Consider the following 17,306-nt stretch of genomic DNA (forward strand, 5'->3'; position numbering starts at 1 on the left):
AAAAAAAGCCTTACCAGGAGATTCCCAAGTCCCTCGTAGTCAAAGATCTTGTTTTCATACATGTCAGCCAGCTCCTTGCTCAGCTGAATGGCTTTTTCCCACATCTCCATGGAGGGTGAGGAGAGGCAGGAGGGGAAGAAGAGCACAAGCAACATAAAAGACTCAGTTAAAAGCCTTCATTAGCACAGCTAGGTAAACAAAAATGCAGCTGATTTTAACTCAGGCACTACTTTCATGCTCTGCCAGGTTTCTCTCAGACTCTGTGCTGTGCATTTTTTTTGCAGGGATTATTGCAGTCATACAGATCTTGTGATCTGGAGATCTGAAAGTGATTTACAAAGCCAGGTCTCCCTTGTGATCCTGCCAGGGCAAACTGAGCACTGGGAGGAGGAAGGACAGGTCTGAACAGCAGAGAGAGAAGCCCAGGTGGTCTCCTCCTACAGCAGCACTTGGACAGGGGTTCCTTGGGTTTGTCTCATCATGGAATCATGGAATTCGGGTGGGAAGGCACCTTAAAGCCCAGTGCCAGCCCTGCCATGCCCAGGGAGACCTCCCACCATCCCAGGGTGCTCCAGCCTGGCCCTGGGCACTTCCAGGGATCCAGGGGCAGCCACAGCTGCTCTGGGAATTCCATCCCAGCCCCTCACAGGGAACAATCCCTTCCCCGTATCCCATCTGAATTTCCCTTGTTTCAGCTTAAAGCCGTTTCACCCTGGCAGAACCCTCTCTCCAAGGTGCAGCTCCCAGGGTCAGCGTCAGCCAGGGGAGCCACTCTCCCTGCAATCCCCAAAACCTGACACTCCCAGGGGAAGGAAGGAAAACACCTGCAGATTCCCCACCTACCCAGACCCCTGAACAGGTTCATCTTCCAGACAGTCTTTGGCCAACACAGAATTAGGAATCAAATATCCCCAGACCAACACAGGCCCTGCTCAGGCCAGCACTGGGATCCCTGCCAAAAAGCCAGGCCTGGTGTGGAACCACGCCTGCTTTTACCCTTTTAACCAACCTCAGCCAGCCACAACCACTGAGCCAGGAGTTCACCAGTAAGGAAATACTAAACACAAACCAAAGGGAACTTCCCAAGGCAGGTCTGCTGTAGGAGCAGGGTGAGACACTCACTTTGCCCCTGTCAAAGAAGGAGATGATCTCCTGGTAGAGCTTCTCCTTGAGCTCCTGCTGGGAGTACACGTAGTAGGTGTCCCTCTGCAGCAGGTGAGGGACACAGGGCTCCTCTGACCACTGGGACAGGGAAAAAAGGCAAAGGTGAAACAACTGGAACGTTTCCAGATAAATCCTTACAGTGGGTGATTCAAAACAAATCCCTCATTGATGCAAAGGAAGTTTTGCAGGGATATAAACCTGAGACATTTCCTCCCAGCTCACTGCAGCAGCAGGAGGATGTAACAGATTGATGCTAATAATTATTTTTTAATAATTCTTTTTTATCATTATTATTTAATTATATCACCTATTTTATATATTTTATAATATACCATTATTATATATTGTATGTACACCATTATTTATATACCATAATATCATTATATATAATTATATCATTTCATATATACCATTATATTATTATATATATCTCATAGTTGTAATTATTTTGCTGTGGAAACTGCAACGTTGTGAAGCCCCTTAATGACCACTGGTACCTACATGATTCAAAGTCACATTAAAAATAGAAAAATAAGTGATTTGGTTATTCTGAGCTGTTTGTGGTTCATTTAAATCCCAAACCCTGGCACACCTGGAGCAGCTCTGCATGCAGGAGCAGGGTGTAGGCGGCCTCTGTGAAGTTCTCACAGTCTGTGTGCAGGTCCCTGAGTTTGTACAGGTACCTGAGCAAAGGAAAAGCAATTCCTTGGTGTGAAGGGCTCCTGTATCCCAGGGAACACCCAGGAATAAAGGCTTTTGCCAGGCTCATGGAGGGACACAGCCTACCTGATGTAAATGTCCTCTCGCTTCTTCTCCTTGTAAAAATTCTGCCAACAACAGAAGAAGTCAAGCACTGGCAGTGTAAAGCACCACAGATTTGCAGAATCTTCTCCAGACAATTACCCTGAGCAGCAGTTTTAGGCATTTCAGGGATATTTGCTGTCATTTTGGCTGCTCAGGTGGATCCACCCCTGAGACCATCCCTTAATACCAGGGGGGCACCAGCACCTCCAAAAAAGGGCCAAATCAGGGAAATGGCTTGTCTGAAGTCATACAGGCTCTTTACAGGGGAACAGAGATCCCAACCACCAGCCAGGCATCTTTCCTGCCTGTGTTCCAGGGTTCCAGATTAGCAGGATCAGCCAATGACTTGATTTTGGACTGCCCATCTTTCTGTGTTTACAGCTCCAGAGCCTGATTTGGGCACATCATTAACCAAAAATGGCATGAGGAACTGATTAAAATCCTCCCCCAGCTGAAAAATAATTCCAAGGGGGCCTAGAGAAGCCCAGGGGAGGTGTCCCAAGGCCCTACCAGCACGTTGACAGTGCAGCTCATGCGGTTCTCCTTGCTCTCGTCGTGCATGATGGTCCTGTAGTCCAGCAGGTTCTCCAGGAGGCTGCTGACCAGCAGGGCAAACACCTCTCCCGAGGCTGCCAGGTACTTGTGCTTCCTGCAGTGCTCCAGGAGCCTGCAGGGACACCCAAGGGACAGAGGGGAAGGCTCAGCTGTGGCTCTGGGTGGTGGTAAATGGGATTTCGGGGTGAATTACCCCAAATTTCCAGTGCTTCCCTGGATGGACACTCAGTGCTGGACACACACACCTGAGACACCCAGCTCAGGCAGGGCAGGACAGCACTAGTTGATCTAAAAAATTGAGGTTTTGGTGCTAAAATGCTCTGATTTTGCTTTAACTTTGAGCCTGCTCTTCCACCTGCAGCGCCCTCCCCAGTTTGGCAGCTGACTCTGAATTCCATCTCCAGTTTAGGGCAGTAAAAAGTGCAGAATAAACCCCTCATTTTTGGGCAATCAGCCCCAGAACACCTGCACAGCACTGAGATCACTGCAGCTGCACCAGCTCCCTGCTCACTGGAGTAATTAATGAATTGGGGCCTCTTTGCATTAAAAAAGCAGCCCAATTAAGTGTAAAAAAAAAAGATAAAAGAGCCTCCAGGTGCTTTATAAAACTCACAGTTTCTCCAGCAGGATCTTGTACTGCTCATCCCCTCGGCCCCCCTCCACCTCCTGGTCCAGCTTGGTGATCAGCTCGTTTTCAAACTGGAAAGGCAAAAACCCCCAATCAAACAGAGAACAGCCCTCAGGAGCAGGGGCTGGCACCAGAACCCCCTGGGGGTGTTCCTGACCCTCCCCACCAGCACACGCTGGGTTCACAGGCTGAGGGCAGGGTGTTCTCAGTGCTGGGGCAGAATAAAAAGGGTAAAAATCCAAAATGAGAAGACTGGAGCAAGGAAATGCAAGTCCTCCCTCTCCCACCCCACAGAGTCATGCTCTGGTGTGATGCCTTAGGTTTGAGCTTTTATATTTTCAAGCCCTGCACTGCCTGCTGTGTAACTCTGGAGTTTCCTGCAGCCTGTTCACTTCTGCTCTCTGTGCTGGGCAGACATAACAAAGCCTCTCTGGGCCTGCTCTCCAAGGACACCCAGACTGTCCTAGGCCCAAAATGTGTAAACCAAAAGCCTTTGAGAAGGGGCTGAGCTTGGGGAAACTCCATCATTAACTGAAGCTTTAATTGGGGAATTAACCCTGCTATGCAAAGAACCAAACCTATAAAAGTGTGAAGAACTCGTGACCTGGGGCCCGCCTTGGGGCCCATCTGGGCAGTGGCCTCTGGCTCCCAGGGGTACCTTTGAAGGCCTTTCACATAAATACCTCCCTGTATTCCCTTATTCCTGTCCAGGCTCTGTTTTAGGTGGCCTCTCAAGGCATCAGGTGTAATTAAGCAACCACATAATCCTAATATTTGACTGCCCAGAAGTTTTCTGTGGAGTAACTGACAGCCAAAAGTCTGTCCTGGGGGGATTTATGTTGTTATTATAAAGGTAAATAAATAGCTAAAATTACTTTTTAGACCCTCTGAGGGTCTTCAAATTGTTTCCCAATTTAGAGGTGGGCACTGACACCTCTGAAAATGCAGGGAAGGGTGAAAAAAGGGGAATTCAGGGATTATCCAAGTCATGGAAAGGCCCAGTCAGGGACAGAACTGCAAAGTCCTGACCCCTACAAACCACGGTGACTTCCCAAGGGGCTTGGCACAATTTTGGGAAGGGTTTTTTTTTTTGTTTTGTTTAAATATTCTCTTCTTTTGTCCAGTGGACAGTGTGGGACATTTGTAGTGAAGATACCACTATTGTGTATCTATTGTAAATACACATAGCATATATTCGTATAAATGTATTTATATATATATATAATTTTTATATGCATATAGAATATAAGATTACATATAATACAGACTATATTCTATATAAAATATTGTATCTTTTGTTTAAATATTCTCTTCTTTTGTCCAGTGGACAGTGTGGGACATTTGTAGTGAAGATACCACTATTGTGTATCTATTGTAAATACACGTAGCATATATTCGTATAAATGTATTTATATATATATATAATTTTTATATGCATATAGAATATAAGATTACATATAATACAGACTATATTCTATATAAAATATTGTATCTTTTTATATATTGTATATATCTATTTCACATTATATTGCATTTAATATCTATACAAAGTATTATAATAAATATATTGGTTATATAAGGCATTCCCTTACCTTGTGGAAGTTCCTGTTGCCACTGAAGTTGAACTCACACTGCATCATGTCAAAAAAGATGGGAATTGTTGCTTTCCTCAGCTCAGGCTCTGGGACCAGGGTCACCTCCAGGATTGGCCCCACCATTGCTGGGATGAATTTTATTTTGTGGGGACCTGCAAGAAATTTAAAGTCAAATACATCCAGTGGCAGCATTTGGGTTTCCAGTGTTTAAGCACAATAGTCACAAAACAAACTGCTCAGAATGTGGATTTTCTGTGGTTACTGCTTAAGGCAGAATTAACAGGTTACAGCTCCAAAATTCAGGAAGACTCCAAGGAAATAATTGAGCTGAATTGTGAATCACAGAAAAGGCTCTCTGAAAAATCCCACTCATCCTTTACATGGCACAACATCCTTTAGAGGGAATCTAAGAAATTACCTCAGCAGCTGATGTGAGGAAAAAATCAGCTTTTCCAAGTTATTCACCGAAAAAAGAGGTTTTGTGTGCTGAAAGAGCTGAACTTCAGGCGCAGTTCCCCACATTAAACACGTGCAGCTTTTGTAAAGAAATAAAGGATTTGAAAGCCAGCTTGAGAGCTGGAATAAAGATAATTCCTTAGCTGGAACTCACCCAGGTTATACCACATATCCCTGATTTTGAAGCCAATTTCTTTCCTCATGTCCCCATACCTAGAAAAAGCAGTAAAAGGAAGAGATGACAAAGGCCAAGCATTGAAATGATCCCTGGAATGTTGTTGGAGAAGTGAATGGCAAAGCCACAAATGGCTCACTCTGAGGGGACTGCAGAGTCCTGAGAGCAGAATTTCCTGAGAGCTGCAGCCCTGCTGCTTCCTGCAATTCCACCCCAGTCTGGTTGGATTTGGGTGTTTTCCCCTAAAGCTTTGACTGCTGACATCAAGGCAATGCAGAAAGATTTCACTGTCTGGCTTCTTCAAGCCACTTCTGCAGAAAAAAGGGACAAACCCTAACAAAAGTCTGTGTCCAGATGCTCAGAGATATCCAGGCACCGGATTCCAAGGAAATGAAGAGGTAAAAGCTGCTCAGTGACTACGAACTGCTGGTTTGGGGCTGTCAATGCCTCTGAGGTGCTCTTGCTTTCAGGAAAATACAAGGTGGGGGACTAAAAAGTTGGAGGCTTTTAGGATTCCTCTTACCTGCCTTCCATAAAGGCTGAGGAATTGCATCGGGGAATTTTGGGAATCACGACAACCTTTCCATTACAGACCTTCCAGTGGACAGAATCCTGGCAAGGAGCTAAAACAGTTCAAGATCTGCCTGACCAGACTTAAAACAGCCACAGTTTAAAGCCCTGACATCTTGTCCTGGTCACCCCCTTATCACCCTGCCTTTATCAGCATTTCCATGGCACCTCCTCCCATCCTGGGGCTGCGTGGGGGTGTCTGGAACAGCCCAAACGGAGCTTCCTGACAGCAGAAAGGGCCTGGCAGGTCTGAAATGTGAACTCACTTCTTGATGATTTTGCTGCGTTTGGCCTGGGAGAAGGTCTCCAGCTGGAGGGACTCGTGAGTGAGGAAAGCCACTGCCAAGTGGAAATAGTTATTCCAGAGCTGGGGAAGAAAAAGGGGATTAAAATGGGAGGAGAAAAAGGAAAAGCAAGAACAGGCACAAAAGAAGCTGCCCAGTCCCAAATGCACAGCTCCCTCCAGGGGAGGGGAACTACAGTGAGATTTAGTTTTTCTCCCTGCATTTCAGGTCTGGGATCCCTGGATCCAGGGAAAATCCAGGAAAGAAAATCCAGCAAAAACAGGACAATCACCTGGAGTTCAAAATTTGCTTGATCCAGGAAGAAGCGGTTGAGGACGGAGGTGAATTGGTTCACTGCCCGGAGGAAAACCCTGAAGAGACAAAAACATCAAATAAAGGTGATTCCTGAAACAAAATAAACCACACTGCAGCTCTTGGTTTATGGCTCCTACGTGCAAGGTCAGGAGACAGCAAGAGATGCTCCCAGAAAAGGCAGGAATTCCTCTAAATCAGGGAACATTCCAAGTTATTCCTTGGTGTAACGGCCTCAAGTTGCATTGGGGAGGCTCAGGTTGGATTTCAGGGAAAACTTCCTCTCTGGAGGAGAGGTTAAGCATTGCCCAGTTCTAGCTTTAGGTTTTCCATGTGGTTCCCCCAGAACTGAGACCAAAAAGGCTTCTCTGGTTTAAGTTGTCCAAAAGACCCCATGGGTGGATTACGTTCCTCTGGGCGGGAGAAAGGTTTCCAGTTCCACCAGTGGAAACGGACTGGAACTAAAACTGGCTGAAATCTGATTTAAATCAGCCTGAAGTGGCTGAAGAAAATAAACCTCCTTGTGTGAGCCAACCTCCTTTCAGGCCCGGGGAGGCTCCAAAGCCAGGCTTAACCCAGGCTTAACCCTGTACCTGCTCTGCATCATGTTCATGACCATCCAGTCAGCTGCATACACATTCTTCCCAATCAGATCCTTGAACATAATGAACGTTTCCATCAGGAAGTCCTGTTGGAAGAACAAAACCCATCAGGTTGCACGTGGTGGTTTTTTGTCCATGGAATTACAGGGAGATGATGCTGTGACCTCACGAAATGCAAATGTTTGCAATTGCATTGATTAACGACCACGCTGATTGGCAATCAATGCCCTGCCCCTCCTCAGAGGGGTCTCTCATTGTGTGAGCATGGCCCAATAATGAAATTACTCCTGACATCTCATCCATCCAGCTGCACAAGGAGAAATAATTGCACAGAATGTTGATCTGTTTAATTAAATCTGTCTTTGCTGTTTCACATTAAGCTGTGCTGGAGGGAGTCCTGGATTAGAGAGCAAAACCAATATTGCAGGGTTTGTTCCCAAATCTCTGCGTGCTGACAGTGCAACAGAGTGATCTAGACAGCCTGAAACTGTAATGTATTTTCACTCACTAATTACTTAAACCTTTCCTGGTCCAGTTTAAGGACAGTTTAGGAGAGGGAGTGAATATAACATCAGAAATGTGATTTAGAATTACTCTACATTATTGTAGAAAAGACACTTTTTCCACAAACCCCCTCCAGACAAGACTTCAAACTTGGAAAAAGCAAAGCTGAATTGCAGACTGAGGGGAAAATAAAAAGGAAAAAGAACAGAGATAAGCAAGAGAAGGGAATATCAGCAATACTGATCTCCTCCTTGTGGTCTATGCAGACACAAAAGCCACCTCTGAGCTCTTAAATCAATTCTGTTCTCTGCAGCAGCACATTAAGATTCAAAAACCAGAGGGACACAAAGAAGGTCACAGGAGGAACCATCCCCTTGAAATGATCACCAGCAAAAAAATCTGTTGAGCTGAACAGATTGGGCTGAAGAATTGGCAAGATATCGATGGAGAAATGGAGCACTTGGTGCTGCCTCAGTAAAAACCCTTTTGGCATTATTAAATCAGAGCCTGATGGAGAGGGTTGGACTTGACATGGGCACCTTGAAGATACGAATTAACTCGTAGAAGTGCAAAACCAACCGGGGAATGATGGCAAGCCAGGGCTGAAGATAGCAGCACCAACAAACCAAATAATGAACAACAAAAATAAGAGCAGTTCTTGCAGTAAAACAGAATTTTCTGATAGTATTAACAACTACCACACCACTACAAAGGGGGGCTTGCTCCTGTAGATTGAAGTGTGAATAAAAACTAGATTAGAAATTGTTATTTTCCATAACCCTCCTGAAAATCTTCTCACTGGATGAACACTGCCAGAATTCCTGAATCTCCCTGATTTTTTTGAAGGACTTTTTTTCCTTCTTCCCTTCCTTCACAACAAATCATTTGAGCAAGATAAAGCCAGCTCTGAACCCACACGGGGTGTGACCTGTAGATGGCTGTGTTGCTCCACGCTGGAGCGACAGCTGATTTTGCAAGGGATTTCTGTGAAATTCTCTAATTCCAACTGCACAGGGAGAAAAGAGATCACCTTGGCTCCCCAAACGGGATCCCAAACCCATTTGGGATTGGGTACAGGAAGAACACAACTCCAGGTCCTTCCCAGCTGGTATTTCAATAAACAGCCACTTCCCAATTGCAGAACAAGGAACAAAGGGACAAAAAGCTCCAAAGGTTCTCGTGCTGTGCACTGGGGACTTGCTAAAATACTGGTTTGGGCCATTTGGATGAGTTTGGGGGAAAATCTGCTGGTTTTAAGCAGAAAAAACCCTCAGAAATGTAATTTTCACCTGGTTTCATACCCAAAGTCTTTGGGGACGTGAATTTTTAACATTTTGGGAACTTTCTGCACTGCTGCCACTAAAGCAAGATTCAAACATTTAATCAAACTCCAGAGGAGGGGAGAGACTTCGATAAAGAGAACAGGGGCACAAAGTGAGAGCCAGAGAGGAAGAAATGCTTTTCCTTCCCATCTTCATTCCTTCTTCTGGTTCCTGACTCAAATCAAACATTTTTTTAACTCATTAAAAACGTTTTTCTTCAATGCCACAAATGCTGTTCCTGGGCTCTGCTGAGCCAGCAACCCCCCCCCAGATGCCCAGCAAGGGTGACACAAATAAATTCCCAGAAACTGTGCCACAGGAGCCACTGCTGATGGTTTGATCACCCCACCCTCAGCACGGAAATGACCCTGCAGAGCAGAGCGTGGTGATGCTGGGTGGGCTGAGGTAATTCCCCAGCCAGGCTGACTTACAATGATGTCCTGCCTGGTTTTGAAAGTGTTGATGTAATGGCTGTAATGGAAATCCTCCATCTGCCTCAGGATGGCCGTCATGCAGGCCACAAAAATACCCTGGGATGGGAAAAACACAAAACATTGGGTTATTTTCCCGGGTTAAGCACTGTAAGTTCCAAGTGTGGCACGTTAGTGTGACCTAATCAAGTATCACTGATCACAATCCTGTTTATCTATGTCCTGACATCAGCCTGAGACTGTTTGGTCCTCTAAACCAGGTAAGAATTCCTAAAATTCAAGCATGAAATCTGGGTGTTGCTTTCTTTCTCCCCAGGGGGTCACAAGAGAAACACATCCTTCAAACAGGGAATTTTATTTTATAAATATTGATCCACTTCATCAGATCTTAAAGCTCTTTTCCAAGCTGACTCTGATTTTCAGATTTAACATGGGAGCTGCAATTCTCATGGATGGCACACTGAAGTGACCCCAGAGTTAGCAAAAATCCGGTAAATCCCCAGCTCCTGGCTTTCCCATCCTTCTGTACAGGAAATACAGGGCAAATTAGAACACCCCAGCTGCTTACACCCCTCAACTGCCACACAGGAGTCAGAAATGCCCCTCGGGGTGCCCCATCCATCAGCACTTCATCCTGTTGAGCCCAGGTGACAAAATGCAGCAAAAATCCTGTTAGGGACTGCAGTGACACCAAATTCTGTGCACAGGGGCCCAAAGGGACATGAAATCACCCCCAGTGACCCAGCTCTAACTGGAGCAGGGTAAACCTGAATCCCAATCCTCAGAAAACCACCAGGAGCCACGGCTGGGGGCACAGCAGCTCTGCAGGGGAGGGAGAGACGAGTTCATCACCCACTGCTGCCCACTGAGAGCTCCCAGGGGAAGGAATCCCACTGTAAAAGGTGCTGGGGAGCAGGGCAGGCAGGGGAGGCTCCAGGGGAAGGAATCCCAGTGGCAGAGGGTGCTGGAGGAGCAGGGCAGGCAGGGAAGGCTCCAGGGGAAGGAATCCCACTGTAAAAGGTGCTGGGGAGCAGGGCAGGCAGGGGAGGCTCCAGGGGAAGGAATCCCAGTGGCAGAGGGTGCTGGAGGAGCAGGGCAGGCAGGGAAGGCTCCAGGGGAAGGAATCCCACTGTAAAAGGTGCTGGGGAGCAGGGCAGGCAGGGGAGGCTCTCACGATGTGCGGGGACTGGCGGCTCATCCCGATCACCGTGCGGTTGATCCGGCGCAGCAGCCGCTCCATCATCAGCTGGATGTGCAGAGCAGTGGCACCCTGGGGACAGCCAGCAAGGGACGTTGGAGACCATTCCTCGTGCACAGCCTTCAGGGAGAGCTCCCTGTGTGGGAGGACTGCCCTGGCAGCGCTTAATTGTCATTAGGGGAAGCAGAAAAAGGAGATTTAAACACACGAGAGATCAACTCGAACACTCAGGGATTCCCTTGGTGGAGGATTCCCTTAATGCATCTGTCCCAGCTTCATCAGCTCGTTCTGGGGCTTTGATTTGTTTTCTCTGCACAGTTCAAACCCCTCTGCTCACAGCCACTCAGACCAGTTCCCATGGCCAGAGGGGGAAGTGTGTTTTGGTGGCTGAACAGTGATCATCGTCCCTGTTTCATGAGGGGAGAACAAGCAACCGCCTCCTTTTTATATCATAAAATACTTTCCTAATACTTCTGTAATACTTCTTTGACTTGCTCCAAATTACTGAACAAGCCACCACAGCAGCTGGGATGACATTTTGGTCCCTAGAAAGGGAAGTGAATGCTTCTAGTAGTGACAACAACAAATTCAACCTTTCCTGGCTCCATTTCAGACGGAGCCACTACAAAGAACTGCAAAGCAATGCACCACAATTGCTGTAAATATCACAATTCTGACTCATTAAAGTGTAAGTTGAGGATGTTTCTTTACTGTAACTTCTCAAAAGAAGAAAGGAGCTGAACTGGCACCCCTGAGAGCTCGTGCTCACCACATCTTTGCGGTCCAGGACTTCCAGGACACTGCTCAGGAGCTGGGAGCTGGCCTCGTGGTCGGGCTTGCTGGAGTTGTCATCCAGCTGCCCACTCAGCTGATCGATGAGCAGGGGCAGGAGGGCATCTCTGCACTCTGCAAAGTGACACAGGGACAGAGCAGAGCCTCAGCACGCCCTGGGCATGGGCACCACACAGGAATTTCATCTGGGACACCAGAACTTGGCTAAAGCCACTGGAGTTACAACAAATGGACTGGAGAGAGTCATAAATGATCTGTACTTTGAATCCTGGAATCCCAGAATGGGTTGGGTTGGGTATGGAGGGACCATAAAGATCATCTCATCCCACCCCTGCCAGGGCAGGGATGCCTTCCACTGTCCCAGGCTGCTCCAGCCTGGCCTTGGGCACTTCCAGGGATCCAGGGGCAGCCACAGCTTCTCTGGGAATTCCATCCCAGCCCCTCCACACCTTCCCAGAGAGGAACCCCATCCCAATATCCCATCCATCCCTGCCCTTTCATTTATAAATTCTGTGTATTCCATCAAACAGCACACTCAGCTTCTCCCTCTTTCTAAATCACCACCCTGGATCAGGATCCCACATATTGGGCATTGCATACATCCTGAACAGCAAAAACCCTTCCAAGGCAAGGAATGTTTCTAGGGATGGGTTTAATGGTGGATGACTGCCAGGCGAACTCGTTTTTAAGGGTGTGTGGCCCCTGGCAGAACCCAGAGCCTTCCAAGTGCCACTCACCAGCCTGCTTGAACAGGTCACTCTCCACGATCTTGGTCAGGCAGTTCAGCTTCTGCCGGACCAGCTGGTTGTCAGGAATGCTCTGGATGAACTTGCTGAAGAGGACACTGGGGTACAGAGCAGAGGGAGCAGAGGGTCAGCATTCCCACCCAGCATCACCCCATCCATCCCACACCGACACTGCCCTGCCTGGGCCAGCCATGGAATCCCAGAATCCCAGAATGGGTTGGGTTGGAAGGGACTTAAATCCCATCCAGTGCCACCCCTGCCAGGGGCAGGGACACCTCCCCCTGTCCCAGGGGGCTCCAACCTGGCCTTGGGCACTTCCAGGGATGGGACAGCCACAGCTGCTCTGGGAATTCCATCCAACAGGCAAGTTACTACAGAGCCCTGACTTATTTTCAAGAAGCTTAGCACAGGACTTGAAGTAAAACTGAGCAGTGTTCAGGAGCTGCAGGCTTAAACCTCTTGCAATGAAGCTTTTACCCCAGGACACACCAGGTACATCACAAACCCCATAACCAGGCAGTGCTCTGTGGCCTGCAGTGCCAGCACGGGGTAGTCACAGCAGCTGTCGCACACAGAGAACACAGGAGCCTGAACAGATCATTTGGAACAGACTCAGCAGCCCACTGGTGAAACCTGGAACATCCACAGCAGTGAAAGCACATCCTCCTTCCAGACACCCCTTTCATCAGGAGAGATGACTCACTGCAACCCGAGATTCCCTTAAATTAAATTCCATGGACATTTGTTGCCTGTCTGCTGCTTCCCAGCAAATCATTTGTGTCAGGACAAGGAGACAGGGCTGGGCAGCTCTGGGCAAAGCTCTGAGCACCAAAACCAGGAATCCACAGGGCTGAGAATTTCCTGGATGAACACAACTTCTGTTTTCCCAGCCAAGGCTCTGCCTTTGCCACACTTTACAGGAGCATTCACCAAGAACTGGTGGAAACTTGCACAAGATTTCAACTTCACTGCCCTCAGATTTTGGTTTTCAGTAAAATCTCAAGGTGCCTGTAAGGATCACAGAATCCTAGAATAATTTGGGTGGGAAGGGACCCTAAAATAATCCAGTGCCACCCCTGCCCTGGACAGGGACATCTCCCACTATCCCAGGTTGCTCCAAGCCCCGTCCAACCTGGCCTGGGACACTTCCAGAATGGGAAATTGGGATGCACAGAATCCTCTGAACTCCACTGACTTCCTTTAAAGCCCTGCAAGCTTTGAGGATGTTTCTCAGGAGTCCATGCACAAGATCTGCACCATCAGATCATAACCAGAGCGGCTGTTTTTAGCCAAGTTTCCAAAAACCTTCCCACCAGATGAGCTGAGTTTAGAGAACCAACAAACTTAATATAGTTACCTGAGCTCAACAGGGTCAAATACCAGTTTGACATCATTTATGATGCTTGGCAAATACTTTAAAGCTGCCCCCTGAAAGAAGAAAAAAACCAAGGACATGAAATACACGTGGGAAATCCAGTTTTTGTCAAGAGTAAATATGGGAACAACTGTAGAGAACTGGTTTAAAATCAAATTTATGCATCCACAGAGCCTTCCAGCCACCCCAGAGCTGCACTGCAGAGTGGGAAAGGCGGAGGAGAAGGGATTCATGGACAATTCTCTCATTCCTTTTTCTGGCCCAGCCCCTTCCCAACTGCACCAGTTGATCTAATTGAAGATTTTTACTTTTCCCTGGAAATTCTGCTCACCTTGATCTTGACAGCCTCCTCCAGGGGCCGGTCCATGAGGACGTTGAAGGAGAGGAAGAGCTGGCGAATTGCATCATTGAATTCATTCCCATCCTCGCTTTTCCCATAAACACTGCAAAGAACAGGGCCAGTTACACACAGAAATCCAGCAGCTGAAAGAGGATTTCATCCTGTGGAACAACGTCTTAATGCCATCTCCTTCCTCAAAGACATGGGAGTAAAAATGGAATTGGGGATTTTGCAGTCATTTCCTGCTGGAATCTGTCATAGGGGGAAAAACTGCACTTTTTAAGCTGCCACTGCAGCAAATCCTGCTTGGGTTCCAAGTATTAAACAGGAAAAAAAATCCAGAAGGGACATGAATAAAGGGTTTCAAACCCTCACTGTGAATCTCTGAAAAGATGATGTGAAGCTGCAATTAAGCCACCATCATTGATTTTACCCCAGCTGGAGAATGGACCATCCCCACCTCACCTAACAATTTAAGTATTTGTGTATTTGTTTCTTAAAGTTTCTGAAAATGAGGAGGAAATTCCACATTTTACTTCATAAAAATAAAAATTGGGTTCCTTTTCAGCTCTACCATGTGCTGCTCCTTGCATGCTAAGGGGGACTGAAAGGTTTTTCTCCTTCCAATCTGATATTTTAATTTTTGCTCAATTTATTTGTTCCAGCTGCAGACAAAGGGCAGAAAGATCCTCTTAATAAGTCAGCCATAAAGGATTTGGTGAAGAGTATCCCCTTTAGTGGTGTTTACTGCAAGAAACTCCAGTGGGTTTCCCAGAGGAGGCACAGGGATGAAGGGCTGGACCCACCTCAGGTACAGCACCCGTGACTGCACAATGAACCTGAACAGGTATTTCAGGGCTTTCAGGGCTGCAAAGAGCAGCTCTGTCTTGCTGGAGTCTTCAGCATTCCCCACGTAGCAGTTCAGGACTTTGGTGAGTTTCCTTTGGAAATAGAACAAAAAATGGGAACCAATCCAGGCAGGGCTCAGTTCCTGTGCAAGCCCAGCTTCCTTAGCCCAGAGAGGAACTGCAGCCCCATGAACACCACAGGGGCTCCTCCTCGCAGTCCATTTCCTCCTGAAATCTTGGGCTGAAGTCTACAAATTCCACCCTCTTGATCTGCTTTTCTTTTTCCCTAAAAGGAGCTGTCCAGGAAGCTGGAAAACCCATCCCCAGGGGGAGCGCCTGATGCCCTCTCCCCGTGTGAGCATTCCCATGTGTGGGGCAGAGGGGGGAAAGGAAATCCATGGAAGCAGAGATCGTGTGGCAGGGCAGGGAAGAAACATTCCAGGAGATGGGGACTTCAAATTGTGTTTCCTTCAGGGTGACACCCAGGAATTCACGGGGATCAGTAAAAATTAAGAGGAGATTTTCAGAGAGGAAAAGCAGTTTGGTTTCTGGCTTTGCCCTCCCTCTTGGCCTCAGTTTTAACTTTTCACTTCTGTTACCACAAGGGTGATGACCTTTGGCTGAGGGGTGCTTGATCAAGGGGCTGGAAAGCCAAGAACCATGACAGAAGCGTCTGTTTTGACAAGAAAAATTCTCACAACAGAACTTTTTACAGGGCAAAAAGAGCAACAAGAAGGACTTTTTCTCTCCTGAAAGCAGAGAAGGGATGGAAGTCTGCTCTCTGCTGCCTTTATCACATTAACATCATCAAAAATTACCTAATCAAGTACATCACCAAGAGCTGATGTCATCCCCAAAGCCCTCAGTGACACTGCTGGGAGACACCAAGGTCTGGGACCAATACTCACACATAGGCCAGGGTTGCACTGAAGTGTTTGTAGATGTAAGTCTCAAGCACAGCATTGAAATGCTGGAACTTGATGTCTCCAATCAAAGAAATAATAAATACCTGCCAAAAGTCCAGAAGGAAACAGATGCACAGAGCTGCACAGTCTAACTCAAACAGAACAACCTCTAATTCCATTTGTTTTGGTGGGTTATAGTTTTTCTTTGTTTTACCAGCTGCATTAATGCTACAGAGAGTTATTCATGTTCTAACAGTCACTAAATGCTCTGTGTGTGCAATTCATTGCTGTTTTCACTGTGGTTACTAAAAAACCTGAGTGCATTTCAGTCCTGAAAAAGCCTTAAGAAGTGTTTAAATATAACTTATCTCTAGAGCAAAATACCAACTGCTCATCTAAAGGAATCACCAGGAACAGACTGGAAATGTGGCTGAAAACAAATTCTGAACCCACAGAAGATTCACTCACCAGGGCATCGAACACCAGGAAATCATAGGTTTCATTTTCTGACATTTCCATCATGATGTTGAAAAGTGCATCGAGGGTGTCTGGCAAAAACTAGAGGGGAAAAGGAGCAGTAAAAGGGGGGGGGAAAGGCAGCTGCTTCTGGCATCCTGCACAAGAGCAGGAGTTGGATCATTTCTCCCCTTCCAGCCCGGCTGGACTGTAAAACCTGTCCATGAGAAAACATCTACAAAGGGATCTGAGCCCTGTGCTCATGCCATGATTGGCAGGATCACCTCTATAGCAAGGCAGATCTTTTCTGATCAGCCCTGAATGGCCCCACTTTGCTGCTCTATCGCCTTTTCATCCCCCAGGATAAAAATCCTGAACTCTCCCAGCCAGCCCCAACCCTGTCCCGAGGCAGGACCCTGCACACAGCCTGTCTGCAGGGACACTGCATTAACTGCAGTGGTTCAGCTGCTCCATAAAACCAGGACCTTGCATAATCCCAGCACATTCACTCTTGGAACCCCTCTCTGCAGGTAAAGACCTCCTCCTGAATCCTCCGCCAGACCATTTTCTGAGGGAATTCCCCCCATTTCAGGTCCATTCCCCGCAGTGTTCTATGAGATCTTTGGGCTGTCTCTGTTCCCAGATTCACAGCAAGTCCCTCCTCAATCACAAAGGAGTTGAAAATTAAGTTAGGCTTTGGATGTATCTGTCATTCCATAAGGATAAAGGGGAAAATAAAGTCACCGCCCTCTCCCTGATCCCCGGAATATTTAACTTCTGTAATTCTGGTGAATTCCACTAACGTGAGGTGGAGCACAGGTTCCCAGAGGAGCTGTGGCTGCCCCATCCCTGGAAGTGTCCAAGGCCAGGTTGGAGCACCCTGGAATAGTGGAAGGTGTCCCTGCCCACGGCAGGGGGTGGAAAAAGCTGATTTTAAGGTCCCTTCCAAGCCAAACCATTCCATGTTTTGATGATTCTCCCATTGCAGCACCCAGAACTGCCCTCCCAGCCTACCCAGACACCCTTTGGGTCCAACAAAGGCTGACACACGGGAGTCTGTGCACCAAGGAGGCTCAAATCCCTATGAATACCTTCACAATTTCTCCTCCTTCCACCTCCATGAGCTTCCTGAGGTTGTGGGCGATGTTGTGGGAGTTGGAGCGCCAGTTCAGCAATCCCAGCAGGTCAACTGGCAAGGACACAAAGCAGCAGTCAGCAATCACAGCTGCCAGCTGACTGAACGG

At 47.3% G+C, this 17,306-nt stretch overlaps 1 protein-coding gene across 1 annotated transcript in view; it reads right to left on the reverse strand.

Annotated features, from left to right (window-relative positions):
• The window catches only part of DOCK5 (dedicator of cytokinesis 5), a 71,294-nt gene that overhangs the window by 17,849 nt on the left and 36,139 nt on the right, over positions 1 to 17,306 (reverse strand). The window contains exons 19-39 of the mRNA XM_008632863.2: positions 17,154 to 17,251; positions 16,075 to 16,164; positions 15,610 to 15,710; positions 14,660 to 14,794; positions 13,845 to 13,956; positions 13,496 to 13,566; positions 12,130 to 12,236; positions 11,370 to 11,506; positions 10,577 to 10,672; positions 9,403 to 9,501; positions 7,137 to 7,231; positions 6,524 to 6,602; positions 6,214 to 6,314; positions 5,357 to 5,415; positions 4,744 to 4,898; positions 3,137 to 3,222; positions 2,479 to 2,635; positions 1,951 to 1,991; positions 1,757 to 1,847; positions 1,123 to 1,242; positions 15 to 104 (exon numbers count right to left, since the gene is read on the reverse strand). Of these exons, the coding sequence (XP_008631085.1) occupies positions 15 to 104; positions 1,123 to 1,242; positions 1,757 to 1,847; positions 1,951 to 1,991; positions 2,479 to 2,635; positions 3,137 to 3,222; positions 4,744 to 4,898; positions 5,357 to 5,415; positions 6,214 to 6,314; positions 6,524 to 6,602; positions 7,137 to 7,231; positions 9,403 to 9,501; positions 10,577 to 10,672; positions 11,370 to 11,506; positions 12,130 to 12,236; positions 13,496 to 13,566; positions 13,845 to 13,956; positions 14,660 to 14,794; positions 15,610 to 15,710; positions 16,075 to 16,164; positions 17,154 to 17,251 (2,120 nt within the window). The remainder of the gene's footprint in view (positions 1 to 14; positions 105 to 1,122; positions 1,243 to 1,756; positions 1,848 to 1,950; positions 1,992 to 2,478; positions 2,636 to 3,136; positions 3,223 to 4,743; positions 4,899 to 5,356; positions 5,416 to 6,213; positions 6,315 to 6,523; positions 6,603 to 7,136; positions 7,232 to 9,402; positions 9,502 to 10,576; positions 10,673 to 11,369; positions 11,507 to 12,129; positions 12,237 to 13,495; positions 13,567 to 13,844; positions 13,957 to 14,659; positions 14,795 to 15,609; positions 15,711 to 16,074; positions 16,165 to 17,153; positions 17,252 to 17,306) is intronic.

Source organism: Corvus brachyrhynchos, unplaced genomic scaffold (genome assembly GCF_000691975.1).
Source record: "Corvus brachyrhynchos isolate BGI_N302 unplaced genomic scaffold, ASM69197v1 scaffold150, whole genome shotgun sequence".
Lineage (NCBI taxonomy): Eukaryota > Metazoa > Chordata > Aves > Passeriformes > Corvidae > Corvus > Corvus brachyrhynchos.